Source organism: Salmo salar, chromosome 13, assembly GCF_965601325.2.
Source record: "Salmo salar chromosome 13, fSalSal1, whole genome shotgun sequence".
In the NCBI taxonomy this organism is placed as follows: domain Eukaryota; kingdom Metazoa; phylum Chordata; class Actinopteri; order Salmoniformes; family Salmonidae; genus Salmo; species Salmo salar.
The window spans coordinates 87,662,313-87,679,557 of record NC_138303.1 but is presented as its reverse complement, the minus strand read 5'-3'; the positions used below and the strand labels follow the sequence as shown (position 1 = coordinate 87,679,557).

The window sequence follows — 17,245 nt, the reverse complement described above, 5'->3', positions numbered from 1 at the left end:
CCTCATCAGGAGCATGCCCAGGCGTTGTAGGGAGGTCATACAGGCACGCGGAGGCCACACACACTACTGAGCCTCATTTTGACTTGTTTTAAGGACATTACATCAAAGTTGGATCAGCCTGTAGTGTGGTTTTCCACTTTAATTTTGAGTGTGACTCCAAATCCAGACCTCCATGGGTTGATAAATTGGATTTCCATTGATTATTTTTGTGTGATTTTGTTGTCAGCACATTCAACTATGTAAAGAAAAAAGTATTTAATAAGATTATTTATTTCATTTAGATCTAGGATGTGTTGTTTAAGTGTTCCCTTTATTTTTTTGAGCAGTGTATAAAAGGTTGGACTGCCCCAGTGTCTCGCAGAAGACGGACTGCCCAACTTTTTATTTTGGAGGGTGTTTTGTCTTTGTCTGACACTTCAGCAACTGGTTACAACTGGTTACACATATAATTCAAAACCTTGTTTAGGCGGTAAACCAGTCCCATCCAGAGGCTGGAGTGATCCCACAAGAAGAAACTGTTTTTCTCTCTCATTTTTCTGTTTCAACTTAGGACACAGAGACAATGTGTCCTTTGTCACGGCAGTAATGACAAACTGGCGGATACAAAGCACAAGTTTTCTGCCTTGTCTTTGGGCACTGCAGAAAATACTTAAACCTCACAGAGGGAGGTGACTTCTCTAGATTGCTTTTTGTGTAGGGATAACTACTGGGCGCTTTGTTTGTGAAGGTAGTTTTATGTGTCAACACAAACTCAACTGCAAGGACTCCATCTTTCTCAAGAGTGAGATCCTTGTGCTCATAAATGTAGGTAGCAACCCTTTCGTGAAGGCAATTCTTGAACTACTTGAGTAGTAGGAGTGCCTTTAACTCTTGAAGGACCTTGACCTCTTGAGAACAACACCACCGACCAAAAAGACATGCTGGTTCCCTTGAGAATTCAACATGGCTTTTTAATGTCTTTTGTAATTTTCTGAACTGTTGTCTGTATGCCTCTGGGACCAACTCATAAGCCAGAAGGATAGCAGCTTTAACAGTGTCATAATCTAAACTCTGATCAAGAGATAAAGCACCGTACACTTTCAGAGATTTTCCCACAAAAACACTTTGTATAGGAGGACCAGATATTGCGCAGCCATTCTAGCGACGTGGCAATCCACTCATAGTAGAATATACCTCCACCTCCTTTTCATTGAAAGGCGATACAAGCCGACCAAGATCAAACTCTGTTAAAGGTGGAGGATCATGGCCTGACTTGATTGTGAGGGCATCCACTTCTGGTGCTGCTTTGGTGGCCTCCAGTTCTATCTGTTTTAACTGAACGGTGTGCTCGAACTCTAGTGGTGGAATACACGGATGGTGTATTCCACCATCCGTAGGACCCTTCTCATCATCCTCCTTCTCTGCGAGGATTTCCTCTTCCACTAAAACAGTAGTGATTAACTCTTTGACTAGTGCTTTTGAATCGGCAGTTGCCACTGTCACATAATGCTTTGCAATGATGAGCAGATTCGCTTTTGTACATTTTATCCAGTACCTCCCAAGTAGGGTTCCCCACAAATGCTTGCAAATAAAAGTCCATATTTATTTTTATTTACAGTGTGAGTTTTTATGCAACTTTCCACTGATTTCTCCAATTTTATAACCCATCTGAGTGGTTGTCAGTGACAAACGCTACAACAAAAGTGTATTTTGAAAACTCAAATATCTGGGCACAGTAACACTTCAGAGGTGATTAGAGTGACTACCATACTCATAGGAAACAATGATCCTTCCTGGCTGAGCCCCCATTTTGTTACGTTCCCCAATAACCAACCAAAAATCATCACTCAACATGAAAAGGGAACAAACAAATGAATCACTCACAAGCAAACCGAAACAAAGTGGGGTTTTAAAATGGATTCTGAAAAGCATCCATGGTGGTACCTACTGAATGCTGGCCAAGCAAACTCGAGTCTTAACACACACCCACCATGGACACCCACTAGATTTGCCTCATGCCAACTGGCACATAGGCTCTGCAGCACAGGTGAAACTTAAAGATGTTTAACAAGGCAACAGGTGCAACTCATCCAATCTGGGAAAGCCACACCCAAACAGAACCAACCTCGAAAACGAAGTAGATCAAAACCCCAAAGCCTTAAACACCATAGCTATTCCTTTTATGGTTTACCCTAACTATGAACTAAGCCACACCACAAATGTGAGTTGAATCTAACTGCAGTGGCTGTGAGTTCAATCTAATTTCAGTGACTAAGATTTGTTAAATGACTCTAATTTACAAGATCCAGTAAGACATTGAGAGTAGATTGGCATGTAAGTCCCACATTGTGCCTCTGTCACCATGTTAAACATTTATTTGCATCACTGTTTTGATGAATCCCCTAAATCAATGGTTCCCAACCAGGGGTACTAGGACCCCTGGGGGTACTTGGCCTATCTACAGAAGGTACTTGAGAAGACTCCTGACCATAGGCTTACTGGTAAAATGCACATGAGGGTGTACTTCAGGCAGACCAAAATGTTGTTGCTGGTACAGTAACTGAAAAAGGTTGGGAACCACTGCCCTAAATCATACCACTTTTAAATTTTCTCTAAACACTATACTTTATTTTCCCAGTCAACCAAACAAACTGCTTAACATGACAGCCTACTGATTAGACATTATTTCATTGTGTAGTTCAGGCCAACAGGTCCTTGGCTACCAGTCAAGGGTTGTTAAGTGCCTTTCCTGGGTAAAAATAGTTAATCTCACACAGGAAAAAAATAACTACGAATGGGCAGTTCTGCCTGGTAAGGGTTTGTATCGCATGGCTAGAGCTCAGAACACTTCTCACACACTATTATTAGAACAGCAGCAAAACATCACTCTCAGTAACAGGACCACGGATAGTTTTGTGGCTAATTCCTCACAAAACATGAACAAAATCTAATACATGGACGAGTACCTTGGAGGAAGGCTATCAACCTAGGGGTGGCAGGTAGCCTAGTGGTTAGTGTTGGACTAGTAACCGGAAGGTTGCAAGATTAAATCCCCAAGCAATCTGTCGTTAACCTAGGCTATCATTGAAAATAAGAATTTGTTCTTAACTGACTTGCCTAGTTAAATAAAGGTAAAAAATTTTTTTTTTTTTTTTTTAAATTTAAAAACTGGACAGATTGATTGATTTCCTTCAGTTCTGTCGTCACATTCTGCGATTGACTTGCAAGGCTTCAGCGGTGTATTTGATCTGCGCATGTGCCCGCAGCGCAAGACACTCTCTATGCGAGTGAGGTGAGTTTGAAAAAAACGGAAAGTATGCATTTTAGAAATAAATAGGCTTCCCCAAAATAACGTGGTAGATTATACTTTTTTTACGCATTTATCAAAATCCCATCCCAAGCCTGATTTCAGATATATCATGTAAACAAGATCATTAGGGAAATCATTATTCTTGCACAGCATGTAAACGTTTAAATCTAACTATTATATGAATCTGACTATTTACACTTATCGTATTATTGTGTACATACAATGCCGGCGGTGTTACTATTGGTCAGTCATCGGGATCGGCTCGTAACACCAGCCACACTACACGATGAAGGCAAAAAGTTTACGACCGCATGTAGTGATACTTAATCGGCAGACCTAGACCATGCCACACTGAACGAACCAAGACATGCGACAATTGTTTCCGACATAAGAATTTGCCCACGACGTGGAAATTTTGTCTGGGACAGCAAAATCGTGGCATAAGACAGCTAAAATTGTACAGTCTACAAAGGCCTTTACCCAGGCCTCCTTTAAGACTGTAATGTTTCATCTGTATGTGCTACAAAATCACCAATGTTCATGTTTCCATTCTGTCTTGGGAACATTCAATGCCTTTTCTGTCTTGTAAAGGGCGTTGAGTCATACTGAGGAGCAAACAAAGCTATAACAAATCTTAGCTATAGACTGTATTTCAGTAAAGTAAGCAAATTATTATAAACTGGGACACCAATCACTAGGGAAAAAATTAAGTGACACTTTCCACTTTCCAAAATTTTGGAATGCCTCCTTCGACTGCATCCCCTCAAGACATCTGATTGAAAACCACTTTGAAGGGGATTTAAAAATCATAAATACGTGGAAATCAGGAACTGATGGATAATTCTTATACTATGTTGTTAGATTGTTTGTCACACGTACTTTTATGTTAACCATTCACAAACATATTCGCATACACAAATGGAATACAATCAATTAGAAAAGTATTCATAGTATGTTTTTAGGTCAAAATCATGAACAGGAAGATTAGAGCCACAGGCACTAATGTAGAACTAAAAGCTCTCTCTGGCTTTATTTCTGAGAATGAGGTTAGCCTGAAACTGCTAACGCTACTCTCCGTAGAGCCCAAATGTTATACTCAGAATCAATACAAGAATTTCAATTTTGTTGATATTTTTTCAGCTTGAATGTGTTTGCGAGTCTTATATTAGTTTCAAGTTAGTTAAACTCACTGTACTATGACTTTTTCAAATCAGGTTCATGAATCGCAGATAATGCCAGCTCCTTTGTATTCAAACACCTTAAAGCAACCACTTATCAGTACAAATTGATAACGTCGTTATCACAATCATTACTGTTCACTTACCAACGTAGTAATAGTGCAGTAATTTATGTTAAGCTAGGGTGAGATCCTATGTAAAAAATAAATAAAGGTCTGTTTTTAACAAACCTCATCTAAATCAACTCAAAAACACACCAAAACAACAACAAAAGACAACTCACTGGTTGGTTTTCTGCAGCCAGAGAGATGTTTCAGAGCTGCCGCACAGTTAAACTCCATTTACGGGCTGAAGCCCCCAAAGGTTCGCATCATTTCTGCCTTTCATACACTCTACCACCTGTAGCTTAGTTTATTACAAATTGTTAATCTCAGCTCTGCTATGTGCGTTTACAGAGCTGCTTAATCCCCTTCTTACATACCACTGGACTTTCCACTTCACTTGGTTCTGTTATTTGTTGTTTGTGAAGAACTAAGGCTTTTCAACTAACAAAATTATACTCATGGCAATATAGTATTTCACTTCACTGGACCGTAGTAAATAGAAATTGCTGTTGATTAGAATATCGTAGTTCTGAAGGAAAGCAACATCACAGAATAACACATTTATTAGTGATGTGTAGAGTTCTAGAGTCTAAAGGTACATCTGAAATAAAATTAACCAGACTGCAAGTACCTTTTTAGTGATGAGAGGGTCTTATGAATATAATAAAATTGATTGATGTCAAATAGCATATCATAACATATGTATTATGACATTATCTGGGAAATGAGACAGGAGTCAATTTGGTGTCTGACATGGGGTGGCCTGTAGAAGTGCTTAAAAACCTAAATGCTGAAACACTGGCTGAGGACCATGCAGTTGCGCAGGATGGAGAAGGGGGAGTCTGTGCTGTGAAACACCAAATAAGGCTTTCAGTGGCAGCGTCAAGAGACTGCAGGCCAGGAAATGGCTAAAAAGTAACTGACGCAATCTTAGAAACCTTGAGTCACTAGATTACAGTTCCTTGGGAAGCTGTAAAATTGCCAAAAGAAACACAGCCAAAGCCTACAATAATGGTAGGGGGGGACATGGATGACTGCTGTGAAAAGACATGTTAATATATAAATACAGATTCAAATAAATACAACTATAATCTTCTCATGAGTTCACAATTCTTAAAAGCTAAATGTCACAATACTGCACATTATTTTACTGTCATTACCTAGGTGCATTTAATCGCAGTGACTGATCCTTATTAAACAAAACATATTTTTCAAATCCTGATGTCTGACTTTCTGACCTAAAATATGATGCTATACAGAGTGGTTTAATCATTGTTCCTAATTTGGAGTAAATACTTGATTAAGATAACGTAGAAATCAAATGAATTACAAATGCAATGCTATTTAACATCAATAGAACTGATCCAGTGGATTCTACATTCAACTAAATTTCCCTGGGCTGGGCTCTATATCGGGCGGCAGGTAGCCTAGTGGTTAGAGCGTTCGACTATTAGTAACCGGAAGGTTCCAAGATCGAATCTCCGAGGAGACAAGGTAAAAATCTTTCGTTCTGCCCCTGAACTAGGCCGTTATTGAAAATAAGAATTTGTTATTTTAACTGACTTGCCTAGGTAAATAAAAGACAAATAAATAATTATAAATATAGCAAATATCTAAAACCACACAGGCCTAGTACTCTAGGCTAAGGTTTGCCATAGATCAAACTTTAAGAACCTACATTTCTAGATACTGTACCTCCTAGAATAGCCTATATTTTGATAGAGCACAATGCAAGTGATCTAACCTCCATTACTCAATAGCAGGCCTATAGGACAGGCTAACATGGGAGTCCACTGTTGAAGAGTGCATAGGCTAGCTATTGTACTACGGGGTACCACAAAGACAAACACAACGTCATCGAATGGGCCATGGGAACTCAACACTAATAGGCCACATTGATATTAATTGGGCCCGGTGACGAGTTAATGTAGTCTAGAGACTACATTTGAACAACATTTAAAATGTCTGACATAATTATTCATGAATAGGGATCGAGTTGATATGAACCCAACGCTGGTCTATTCAACTTCTTGAACGTTCATTCAAAAGCCAATCACGTTCCAGGAACGGGGGATTGCCGATGGCGCATAGCTGACACAAAATAACGGTTCATAGGATAGACACAAACCTAGAGTAGCCTAAAAAAAAAAAGAACGTTGGGCAACATTGTATCAATTCCTTGTAATCGGTAATAAAACAAGTTTAGGTGATGCTGGAGAAAAAAAATATAGGCTACAGCGTCCTGCCCTACATGAAATACATGTTTTAAAATACACTTTTCATTCATTTGAGGGGCGCTAAACCTTTTCTGAACCTATATGGCTCTACATAGGCTATACAAAGTCAGACACATTCAGTAGCCCAATTGAGTTAAATCTTCCAAATAGATGCTTTCGAGGTATTATAGGATATCAATTCAAACATTTTACTTTATAGCCTGTCATGGGCTAAATTATCTTTGTCGACCAAACAAGACAACAAGTTGGAAAGCTACATTTTGACCAGAGATAGCGTTTTATATAATGTCTTATTTCTATGTAAACATATATATATTTTTAAAGCTGGTCCCACACAATAATAAAGGCTACTCACGGTCTTCGGCATTTTCGCAGTTATCTGTCCTTAGTCACTGATGTCAGGAATTGGATGGTAGCAACAATGGAGTCAACAAAAACTTGTGTCCATTAGATAAAGTGCACAATCTGAAAATCGTCCGTCAAGTTCAGTTAAACTTTGATTTCAAACTTTTCAAACTGCTCGTATTTTCCTATTTTCTTTGTATCGCCTCAAAGTGGTGGTCCAGACCGTAATTTCCTGCTAACGGCACGGTGACTGAAAAACCACACCCAGCCCAATGAAGACATACTAAAATGAGTTTTTCAGCAGACTCCGCCTGTATTCTCAATGACCCCGTTATTCCTTTGTCAAGCTCCAGTTGAACGTGAGCAGCTGAACTAAATTCCTGGACTTGAAATTTAAGCCGGGATACCCCACAAAATTCCGATATACGTAATTTCCCGCATACCATAAGCATATAGCTAGGCTACTGTCAGTAGCAACATTTGATTTCACTCCAGTTTTTCAATCTACGATATAATACCATTTTGAATGTAACACACTGTTTGGGACAGGCGCACCGGTTAGGGTGGTTAGGCATATTTGATTAAAATTGCCATTGCATATTATTTTCAACAAACACCTAGTCAGAACTATATTTTATAGGCTAATGGATCTAATAAATATGAAGCAGATTTATTTTTCCAATCAATTATTGAACCTCAGACGAGTTTTTTCAAATGACACGTTCTGACACCCCCATATGACACAACTTCCAATCAATACAATAATCACCATTTCATATGATGTGCATTTTGTGTACGCAAATGCATCATTGATATCCATTCAAAAGCAATCCAGGCAGAAATAGCCTCATTCCACTTCCCCTGACCCATGGACAACCTACTGTATATGGACAGCTACTGAAATAATTACAGAAATAGGATAGGCCAAGGTCTACTATAAAGGCCTGTCACGATGCATACAAATATAAGCCACATTTTGATACCAGTAAGGTAAACTGTACAAAAAAGTAGCTTACCCTCTCTAGGGTATGTGGGACGAAATCGTCCCACCTAGTCAACAGCCAGTGGAATCGAGTGGCGTGATTTTCAAATACCTTAGAAATGCTATTACTTCAAGTTCTCAAACATATGACTATTTTACACCATTTTAAGACAAGACTCTCGTTAATCTAACCCCATTGTCCGATTTCAAAAAGGCTTTACAACGATAGCAAAACATTAGATTATGTCAGGAGAGTACCCAGCCAGAAATAATCACACACCCATTTTTCAAGCTAGCATATAATGTCACAAAAACCAAAACCACAGCTAAATGCAGCACTAACCTTTGATGATCTTCATCAGATGAAACTCCTAGGACATTATGTTATACAATACATGCATGTTTTGTTCAATCAAGTTCATATTTATTTCAAAAACCAGCTTTTTACATTAGCATGTGACGTTCAGAACTAGCAAACATACCGAAAACTTCCGGTGAATTTACTAAATTACTCACGATAAACGTTCACAAAAAACATAACAATTATTTTAAGAATTATAGATACAGAACTCCTTTATGCAATCGCGGTGTCAGATTTTAAAATAGCTTTTCGGCAAAAGCACATTTTGCAATATTCTGAGTAGATAGCTCGCCATCACGGGCTAGCTAATTTGACACCCACCAAGTTTGGCGTTCACTAAACTCAGAATTACTATAAGAAAAATTGGATTACCTTTGCTGTTCTTCGTCAGAATGCACTCCCAGGACTTCTACTTCATCCACAAATGTTGTTTTGGTTCAAAATAATCCATAGTTATGTTCAAATATCCTCTGTTTTGTTCTTGCGTTCAAGACACTATCCGAACGGTGACGCGCGGACGCGTATCATGACAAAACATTTCAAAATATTCCATTACTGTACTTCGAAGCATGTCAAACGCTGTTTAAAATCAATTTTTATGCGATTTTTCTTGTAAAATAGCGATAATATTCCGACCGGGAGACGTCTTTTTCGTTCAAAGACTGAAAATGTAAAATGGCCTCTTCACGTGCACGCGGACCCATCTCATTGTTCTCAGATTGACCACTATCCAAATGCGCTACTGTTTTTCAGCCAGGGGCTACAAAGTCATCATTCAACGTTCTGGCGCCTTCTGAGAGCCTATGGGAGCCTTAGAAAGTGTCACGTTACAGCAGAGATCCTCTGTTTTCGATAAAGAGGGTGTAGAAGGACAAGAAATGGTCAGAGAGGGCACTTCCTGTACAGAATCTTCTCAGGTTTTGGCCTGCCATATGAGTTCTGTTATACTCACAGACACCATTCAAACAGTTTTATAAACTTTAGGGTGTTTTCTATCCAAATCAAACCATTTATATGCATATTCTAGTTTCTGGGCAGTAGTAATAACCAGATTAAAACGGGTACGTTTTTTATCCGGATGTGAAAATACTGCCCCCTACCCTAGAGAGGTTACAATATATTTGATTTCCTGTCCATAAAGATAAATTATAATTCACAATAAGTTTGGCCAGGGATTGGCAACTTTTATGGGGGTGGGGGCCACAACAAATCTGAACTCAAGGGGCTGCAGTGACTCGAGGGTCTGCATACCCACGCATGCAGTCAGAGAGGATTTTGGGGGCCCTAAACAACATTTTTGCCCCCCTCTTGACAGCGGAGAAAAAAAAAATATCGTTTAAGATTTCATTTCCTGCAATTCTACACATTTGGCCATAGGGCGGAGAGAACATCTTGCAGTTTTAAATAAAATATGCTGCAATTCTACACATTGCCATGAGGCAGAGGGAAGATTTTGCAATTTTATAACTAATTCCATGCAATTCTAGTAATTTTGCCATAGGTTGGAGAGACATGTTTGCCGTTTTTAATATGGATCTGAGTGAGTGACAAACAAAATCAATTAGGGCCCCCTGGTCGGTAATTTGACCATGATTACTACAAGTTTAGATAGCTGGCTAGACGAATTTGCCTATCTAAAAATGTTTTGCTGACATGGGCTAATTGAGTGACTGTCAGTGACTGATATGAGAGAAAAACTGCTGATGCACAACCAAATTTCGAAATTGCACCTTGTGTATTCTACTATTCTAACTCTCATCAGTAAGTAGAGACCCCGATTGAGTTCCAAACAAAATTTTATTTTTTGTTTTATTTTATTTTATTTTATCTGCGGGCCTACAAGAGGGAGGGGGCAGCCATCTTTGAGTAAGGCTTTAGCCTACATTCATGCGCAACACCCAACAGGAGCCTATGACAATACATTACACGCTATAATTGTATGATTGAAATGCAGACTAGATGTTAACTGTTATATTTGCTTATTATTTTGTTGTTTTTTCTATTTATAGCATAATTTGGCGTATGCAATAGCGGAACATTTCTGCGCGGTATTGGTTTCTTGGTGTTTCATTTAACCGACCCCACTCTAGTCTGTAAATGGTGTTGGCAGGTTAGTATTGGAACATCCCATTTTGGTTAGCCTAGCTAGCTACATGTTTTGCATTAGAGCTAAATTAACTAGGTAAAAACTGTTTGTCTCTAATTTTCTTCCTGTCGTTTCTTTAGCTGGTAAATATGAAGAAAAAAACTACAGAGAAAAAGGGCCATGTAGTTGCATGGATCAACAAAGCAGAATGGGACCAGGTGCTCGAGTATCTGTACTCAAAGGATTGTACTTTACAAAAGTATGCATTACACCGAATATCGGCGTGGAAGGGCAGGTAAGGGATACACGTATGATCTTCAGATAATGTTTTCCTGTTGCATAATTACTATTTTGTTAACTAGATAATTGCAGAATAGTTCGTGTTAGCTTAGCTTGTAGCTAACGTTAGTTCGTGTCCAACTCATCCCACCACTGCTGTTTTCTGGTGGACAAAGCCGTTCCTGGATGAAAAATATTATCACACAATTTGATTTATTTTTTCAGATTTGCCCACAACACTCCCATCGCTGTAGAAAGCACAGCAGACCTGGTCAGATGTCAAATACTTGACAAATCAGGAAAACTTGACGCTGACGACCTGGTCTTGCTTTATGGAACAGCACTCATGAGGTTGGAATCGCTTTTTTAATGTTTAAACGTCCTCAATCGAGTCAGGTTCATTGTTAAATTTTCTTATGTGGCAGCATACTGTTGCAATCAATGATGTGTGTAAATACAGTACCAGTCAACAGTTGACAATACCAACTCATTCCAGGGTTTTTATTTTTACTATGTAATACATTGTAGAAAAATAGTGAAGACAACTATGAAATAACACACATGGAATTGTGGTAACCAAAAAAAGTGTTAAACAAATCAAAATAGATTTTAGATTCTTCAAAGTAGCCACCCTTTGCCTTGATGACAGCTTTGCACACTCTTGGCATTTTCTCAACCAGCTTCACGAGGAATGCTTTTCCAACAGTCTTGAAGTAGTCCCCCAAATGCTGAGCACTTGTTGGCTGCTTTTCCTTCACTCTGTGGTCCAACTCATCCCAAACCATCTCGATTTGGTTGAGGTCGGGTGATTGTGGAGGCCAGGTCATCTGATGCAGCACTCCATCACTCTCCTTCTTGGTCAAATAGCCCTTACACAGAATGATGTGGTTCACCTACAGTCTCACAAAGACACGGCGGTTGGAACCAAAAATCTCAAATTTGGACTTTCCACCAGTTTAATGTCCATTGCTCGTGTTTCTTGGCCCAACCAAGTCTCTTATTCTTATTGGTGTCCTTTAGTAGTGGTTTCTTTTGCAGCAATTCGACCATGAAGGCCTGAATCACGCAGTTTCCTCTTAACAGTTGATGTTGAGATGTGTCTGTTACTTGAACTATGTGAATCATTTATTTGGGCTGCAATCTGGGGGGGCAGTTAACTCTAATGAATATATCCTCTGCAGCAGAGGTAACTCTGGGTCTTCCTTTCCTGTGGCGGTCATGAGAACCAGTTTCATCATAGCGCTTGATTGTTTTTGCAACTTCACTTGAAGAAACTTTAAGTTCTTAAAATTTTCCTGGATTAACTGACCATGCCTTAAAGTAACGATGGACTGTAATTTTTCTTTGCTTATTTGAGCTCAAACGCATTAAGGAGGAAAGAAATTCAAGGCACACCTGTTAATTGAAATGCATTCCAGTTGACTACCTCGTGAAGCTTGTTGAGAGAATGCCAAGAGTGTGCAAAGCTGTCAAAGGCAAAGGGTGGCTACTTTGAAGAATTTAAAATCTATTTTGATTTGTTTAACAATTGTTACTACATGATTCCATATGTTATTTCATAGTGTTTGTCTTCACTATTATTCTACAATGAAGAAAATAGTAAAAATAAAGAAACCCTTGAATGAATAGGTGTCAACTTTTGACTGATACTATATATATATATATATGTGTTTTATTGATTACTCTATTGGCTTGTTTGATATTTTTCTCAATAGGTTTGTCAACTTAATCACAGAGCGTCAGCAGGGGAAAATTGCTCGTCCCCTCAGAAGGCTAGCCAGCAATGTGAGTAAATGAAAAAATATGTAATTCTTGCCTCATGATTAATACATCTAATATTACATTTTCCCCTGCTCACTACTCATGAAATGATCATGTCATCTGGGGGACCTCACTATACAGGTGATAGAATAAAAACATGTATTTATTATTCCAATGGATTTTTTAACAGTTGAAGATCCCTGAGTGGATTGTAAACCTCAGACATGACATTACCCACCGCAAGCTCCCTACCTTGAAATGGTGTCGCAAGGGTGAGCATGATCATGAACAAACAGATGTATTTTTCTCTTAAGAATTTCATAATCTGAGAGACCATGGGTTTTTATCCTCATCATCCTCAATAACAATATGATATCATTCCTACTTTCCATTGTGACTTTGGACTTTCTGCAGTGATCTTACTCTTAGTTGTGTTTGTCTTTTCTATGTTGCAGGTTGTAAGTTTGTGCTGGAGTGGCTTCAGCAGGAGTACTGGTCCAGGCAGCTGGGCAGTGGGCTGGCTGAGAACTGGGACTCCCAGTCAGAGGGGGAGGATGGAGAAGAGGATCTTCAGAGGCAGGAGGATGAGCTCATCACCAGACAAAAAGAAATTGAATCCTACAGTAAGTTGGAAACATTTGAACACTTTAGACGCCGCTTATTACCAAGTTACATTTTCAAAAGGTATTTCAATCAGCTTTTTCCCCCTCTTTTCAGAGAAGGCACGAGAGTTATTGATATCTTTTGAAAAGGAGCAGTTTCAGGTATTTACACCCCCCAAAATTACCCTTTGCTTTTTGTTTGTTACATTTTTGTATTGATTTGTGAAATCCCTTAACATCAGGATTGTTAGGTTTATTTGCACTGTATGCCATGTACGTCAGAAATGTATGTGAATCATGCATAATCAACATCAAGGATGATATGGTTGTGGGAAGTCCTCAAGAACATTTAATCACAATTTATAACCACGTAATAATTTTCCTATGATTGTGAGACTTGCCCAGGGTGAAGACGTCTGTTCTCTAGTCTGCACAGCATCTCCTCTTCCATCTATAAATGAGGGCCTCAAGATAGGCATTTTGTTATTGACATCACTCTTGAGTAATTGGGTTTTCTCTACTGCCAGAAATGTTTATAGCGTATGGTGGTCATTACTCTTTTCTTTTGTTTAGACGTTTGAAGGATTTCTAGAGGAGGACAAACAGGCGAGATTGTGGCCAGAACCCTCTGCAGACATGAGCTGGATCCTTGCCCAGATCAAGCACTTTGCACTAGAGTCTAGGTCAGTTAACACATTTATTGGTATTGCAGTGATTGTCAAATCCACAAACTGCATCAGATTGTATTCTACAAGAATAACGTAATTTAAATAGCAAAGGTACGGGCCCTCATTGTTCTTTTTCCCATATAGTGAAATACTAATAGATGCATTGATTGAGGATGGATTCGTGGTTCCAACCATTGAACAACTGGCGTCACTTAGTGTCGATAACTCAGGTAAAACTGGGATTAGGTAGATTTCCTCCCAATACATTTCTTAAAATAAATGTGTAAATCCCATGTTTGATTTTATTAACAGATGTTGTAAGACTGGGAACATGTTAAAAAATACTGTAAGCCATACACTTACCTGAGTGACTAGAATGCCTTTGTTTTTGAAGATGCTGACCCCACTGCTCCCCACCTTCCTCGAGTTGTCCTGCGTTTCTGGCTGCCCCTCCTGAAGGATCTCAACTCTGAGCTCTTCATTCATCTCCTCCTGGAGAAACTGTTTGTGGAGCTGCAGCAGCTCTCTGAAGATGACCAGAAACACAGATCCTTCTACATCGCTGGGTGGATTTCTGAGGTCATCCTCTGCAACTCCAACAGTATGATCATTTTCTACCCCAATAACAAAATAACTCAATGTAAATACAAAACTGTGCTGGATTTACTGATGTGGATTAATTTTGTTTCTACAGAGAATGAATACCATTATGAATCGAAAATCCAGAGGAAAGCCAGACTGAAGGATAAGATCTTTATGAAACGCATCCAGCTGAGGTGGCAGCAACTCCTTGCAGCATGTCTGAATGCTCCCTGCGTGGCCACACCTCACCTGCTCCAGCAGTAAGTGACTTCATAATGTGCAGTCGTGGCCAAAAGTTTTGAGAATGACACAGATATTAATTTCCACAAAATCTGCTGCTTTTGTGTCTTTAGATAGTGTCAGATGTTACTATGGAATACTGAAGTATAATTACAAGCATTTCATAAGTGTCAAAGGCTTTTGACAATTACATGAAGTTGATGCAAAGAGTCAATATTTGCAGTGTTGACCCTTCTTTTTCAAGACCTCTGCAATCCGCCCTGGCATGCTGTCAATTAACTTCTGGGCCACATCCTGACTGATGGCAGCCCATTCTTGCATAATCAGTGCTTGGAGTTTGTCAGAATTTGTGGGTTTTTGTTTGTCCACCCGCCTCTTGGGGATTGACCACAAGTTCTCAATGGGATTAAGGCCTGGGGAGTTTCCTTCCAAACTGTTCCTGGATGGTTGGGAGAAGTTGCTCTCGGAGGATGTGTTGGTACCATTCTTTATTCATGGCTGTATTCTTAGGCAAAATTGTGAGTGAGCCCACGCCCTTGGCTGAGAAGCAACCCCACACATGAATGGTCTCAGGATGCTTTACTGTTGGCATGACACAGGACTGATGGTAGCGCTCACCTTGTCTTCTCTGGACAAGCTTTTTTCCGGATGCCCCAAACAATCGGAAAGGGGATTCAGAGAAAATGACTTTACCCCAGTCCTCAGCAGTCCAAACCCTGTACCTTTTGCAGAATATCAGTCTGTCCCTGGAGAGAAGTGGCTTCTTTGCTGCCCTTCTTGACACCAGGCCATCCTCCAAAAGTCTTTGCCTCACTGTGCGTGCAGATGCACTCACACCTGCCTGCTGCCATTCCTGAGCAAGCTCTGTACTGGTGGTGCCCCGATCCTGCAGCTGAATCAACTTTAGGAGACGGTCCTGGCGCTTGCTGGACTTTCTTGGGCACCCTAAAGCCTTCTTCACAGCAATTGAACCGCTCTCCTTGAAGTTCTTGATGATCCGATAAATGGTTGATTTAGGTGCAATCTTACTGGTAGCAATATCCTTGCCTGTGAAGCCCTTTTTTGTGTAAAGCAATGATGACGGCACGCGTTTCCTTGCAGGTAACCGTGGTTGACAGAGGAAGAACAATGATTCCAAGCACCACCCTCCTTTTGAAGCTTCCAGTCTGTTATTCGAACTCAATCAGCATGACAGAGTGACCTCCAGCCTTGTCCTCATCAACACTCACACCTGTGTTAACGAGAGCATCACTGACATGTCAGCTGTTCCATTTGTGACAAGGCTGAAATGCAGTGGAAATGTTTTGGGGGGATTCAGTTCATTTGCATGGCAAAGAGGGACTTTGCAATTCATCTGATCACTCTTCATAACATTCTGGAGTATATGCAAATTGCCATCATACAAACTGAGGCAGCAGACTGTGAAAATGAATGTCATTCTCAACTTTTAGCCACAACTGTACATGCATCTCTTACTGTGTTCTCTACTGCGCTGTACCAGCTTATGAAATATAATTTGTCATTGTTTGAAAATGACTTACTGTTTAAACTTTTAGGATCCTGGAGGACATGGAACATCCGATGCCCTTGGACACCCGACAGAAGCTACTCAGACTGAGCAGTATCTACACTCAGGGGGCAGACTCCGGGTGTGATCCTCCCATGGAGCACTCAGGCCAGCCTAGCGGTATCTACACCCTGGAGAGCCTGCATGAGAGGCTGCGGGTGCAGTCCAGACGCCAGGTCAACATGATGCACCCAGGAACCGTGTCTGACTCACGCAAGGCCCTGCCAGAGAGGACCGAGGACTTCCAAGAGCACCTGAGTCCAGATGTCCTGGCCGAGAGGGCCGCGGAACTCAGGGGTTCTCCCTGGCAAGTTTGCACAGGTCAGTTTAGTTGTCATGCCAATTTGCAGAACATGAATCTGATCAGCTGATTCCACAATATTTCATTAGAATATTACATTTTATCTAAATAGGTTTGTTTTCTCACCTGTTCAGACAAAGTCCAGTGGAAGAACTATCCTCTTGGGAAAGTTCCAGGCCAGTCAGAGGACCCTTCCTGCCTAATGGTAGAGAACTTCTCTACCATTATGGTGTTTGACCAGCAGGTGGAAATGGAGAATGCCACTCAGCACAATGCGCATGCAGGGTAAGAAACAAAATAAAGTTATACTATATATATGTAGGCATCCACAGAAATAAAAGTATGATTAAGTAAGATCAACCATCACTAAGCAATTGTACTTAATCTGAGCAGTAATGTTTCTCTTAATCTCTCCAGTGTCTCAATGCCACACAGAGTCACCACGGATGGGCTTCTCTGGACACACAATGACATCAGCAAATTGAAAGCTGGCCTGCAACTGTTTTAAACAAATAGGCCAATATTGTAAAATAAAGGCCTTCACTGTCATTGATCTTCATCTGCAAACGCATTGTATTGTTTCTACTCTGACATGCCAAAAGCATTTATTTTATTGTTTTCCAGCAAAGGCACGTGGCAAATAAAAGTACTTAGAGTACCCAA

General features: G+C 40.0%; 2 protein-coding genes across 3 annotated transcripts in view; one reads left to right on the top strand and one right to left on the bottom strand.

Annotated features, from left to right (window-relative positions):
- The window catches only part of LOC106567791 (moesin a), a 24,647-nt gene extending 17,213 nt beyond the window's left edge, over window positions 1-7,434 (bottom strand). Inside the window, exon 1 of the mRNA XM_014137531.3 lies at window positions 7,164-7,434. Coding sequence (XP_013993006.1) covers window positions 7,164-7,175 — 12 coding nt within the window. The 5' untranslated portion in view covers window positions 7,176-7,434. The remainder of the gene's footprint in view (window positions 1-7,163) is intronic.
- On the top strand, window positions 6,016-17,245 carry las1l (LAS1 like ribosome biogenesis factor). 2 transcript variants are annotated; one of them, XM_045692314.2, is made up of 14 exons: window positions 6,016-6,065; window positions 10,723-10,877; window positions 11,087-11,212; window positions 12,577-12,646; window positions 12,813-12,894; window positions 13,078-13,245; window positions 13,340-13,386; window positions 13,798-13,907; window positions 14,037-14,122; window positions 14,287-14,493; window positions 14,587-14,734; window positions 16,271-16,602; window positions 16,717-16,867; window positions 17,000-17,245. In XM_045692314.2, the coding sequence occupies exons 2-14, from the start codon at window positions 10,732-10,734 to the stop codon at window positions 17,088-17,090; spliced, it is 1,764 nt and encodes a 587-aa protein (XP_045548270.1). In that variant the 5' UTR covers window positions 6,016-6,065; window positions 10,723-10,731; the 3' UTR covers window positions 17,091-17,245. The 2 variants fall into 2 exon arrangements, with proteins under 2 accessions (XP_045548270.1, XP_045548269.1); XM_045692313.2 differs by lacking the exon at window positions 6,016-6,065 and adding an exon at window positions 10,369-10,606.

Excerpts from the sequence above, each read along its gene's own strand:
- las1l (XM_045692314.2), top strand. The coding sequence starts at position 10,732 with ATGAAGAAAAAAACTACAGAGAAAAAGGGCCATGTAGTTGCATGGATC. Across the intron at positions 13,387-13,797 it reads TTGAAAAGGAGCAGTTTCAG|ACGTTTGAAGGATTTCTAGA; the intron begins GTATTTACACCC and ends TCTTTTGTTTAG. Across the intron at positions 16,868-16,999 it reads CAGCACAATGCGCATGCAGG|TGTCTCAATGCCACACAGAG; the intron begins GTAAGAAACAAA and ends TAATCTCTCCAG.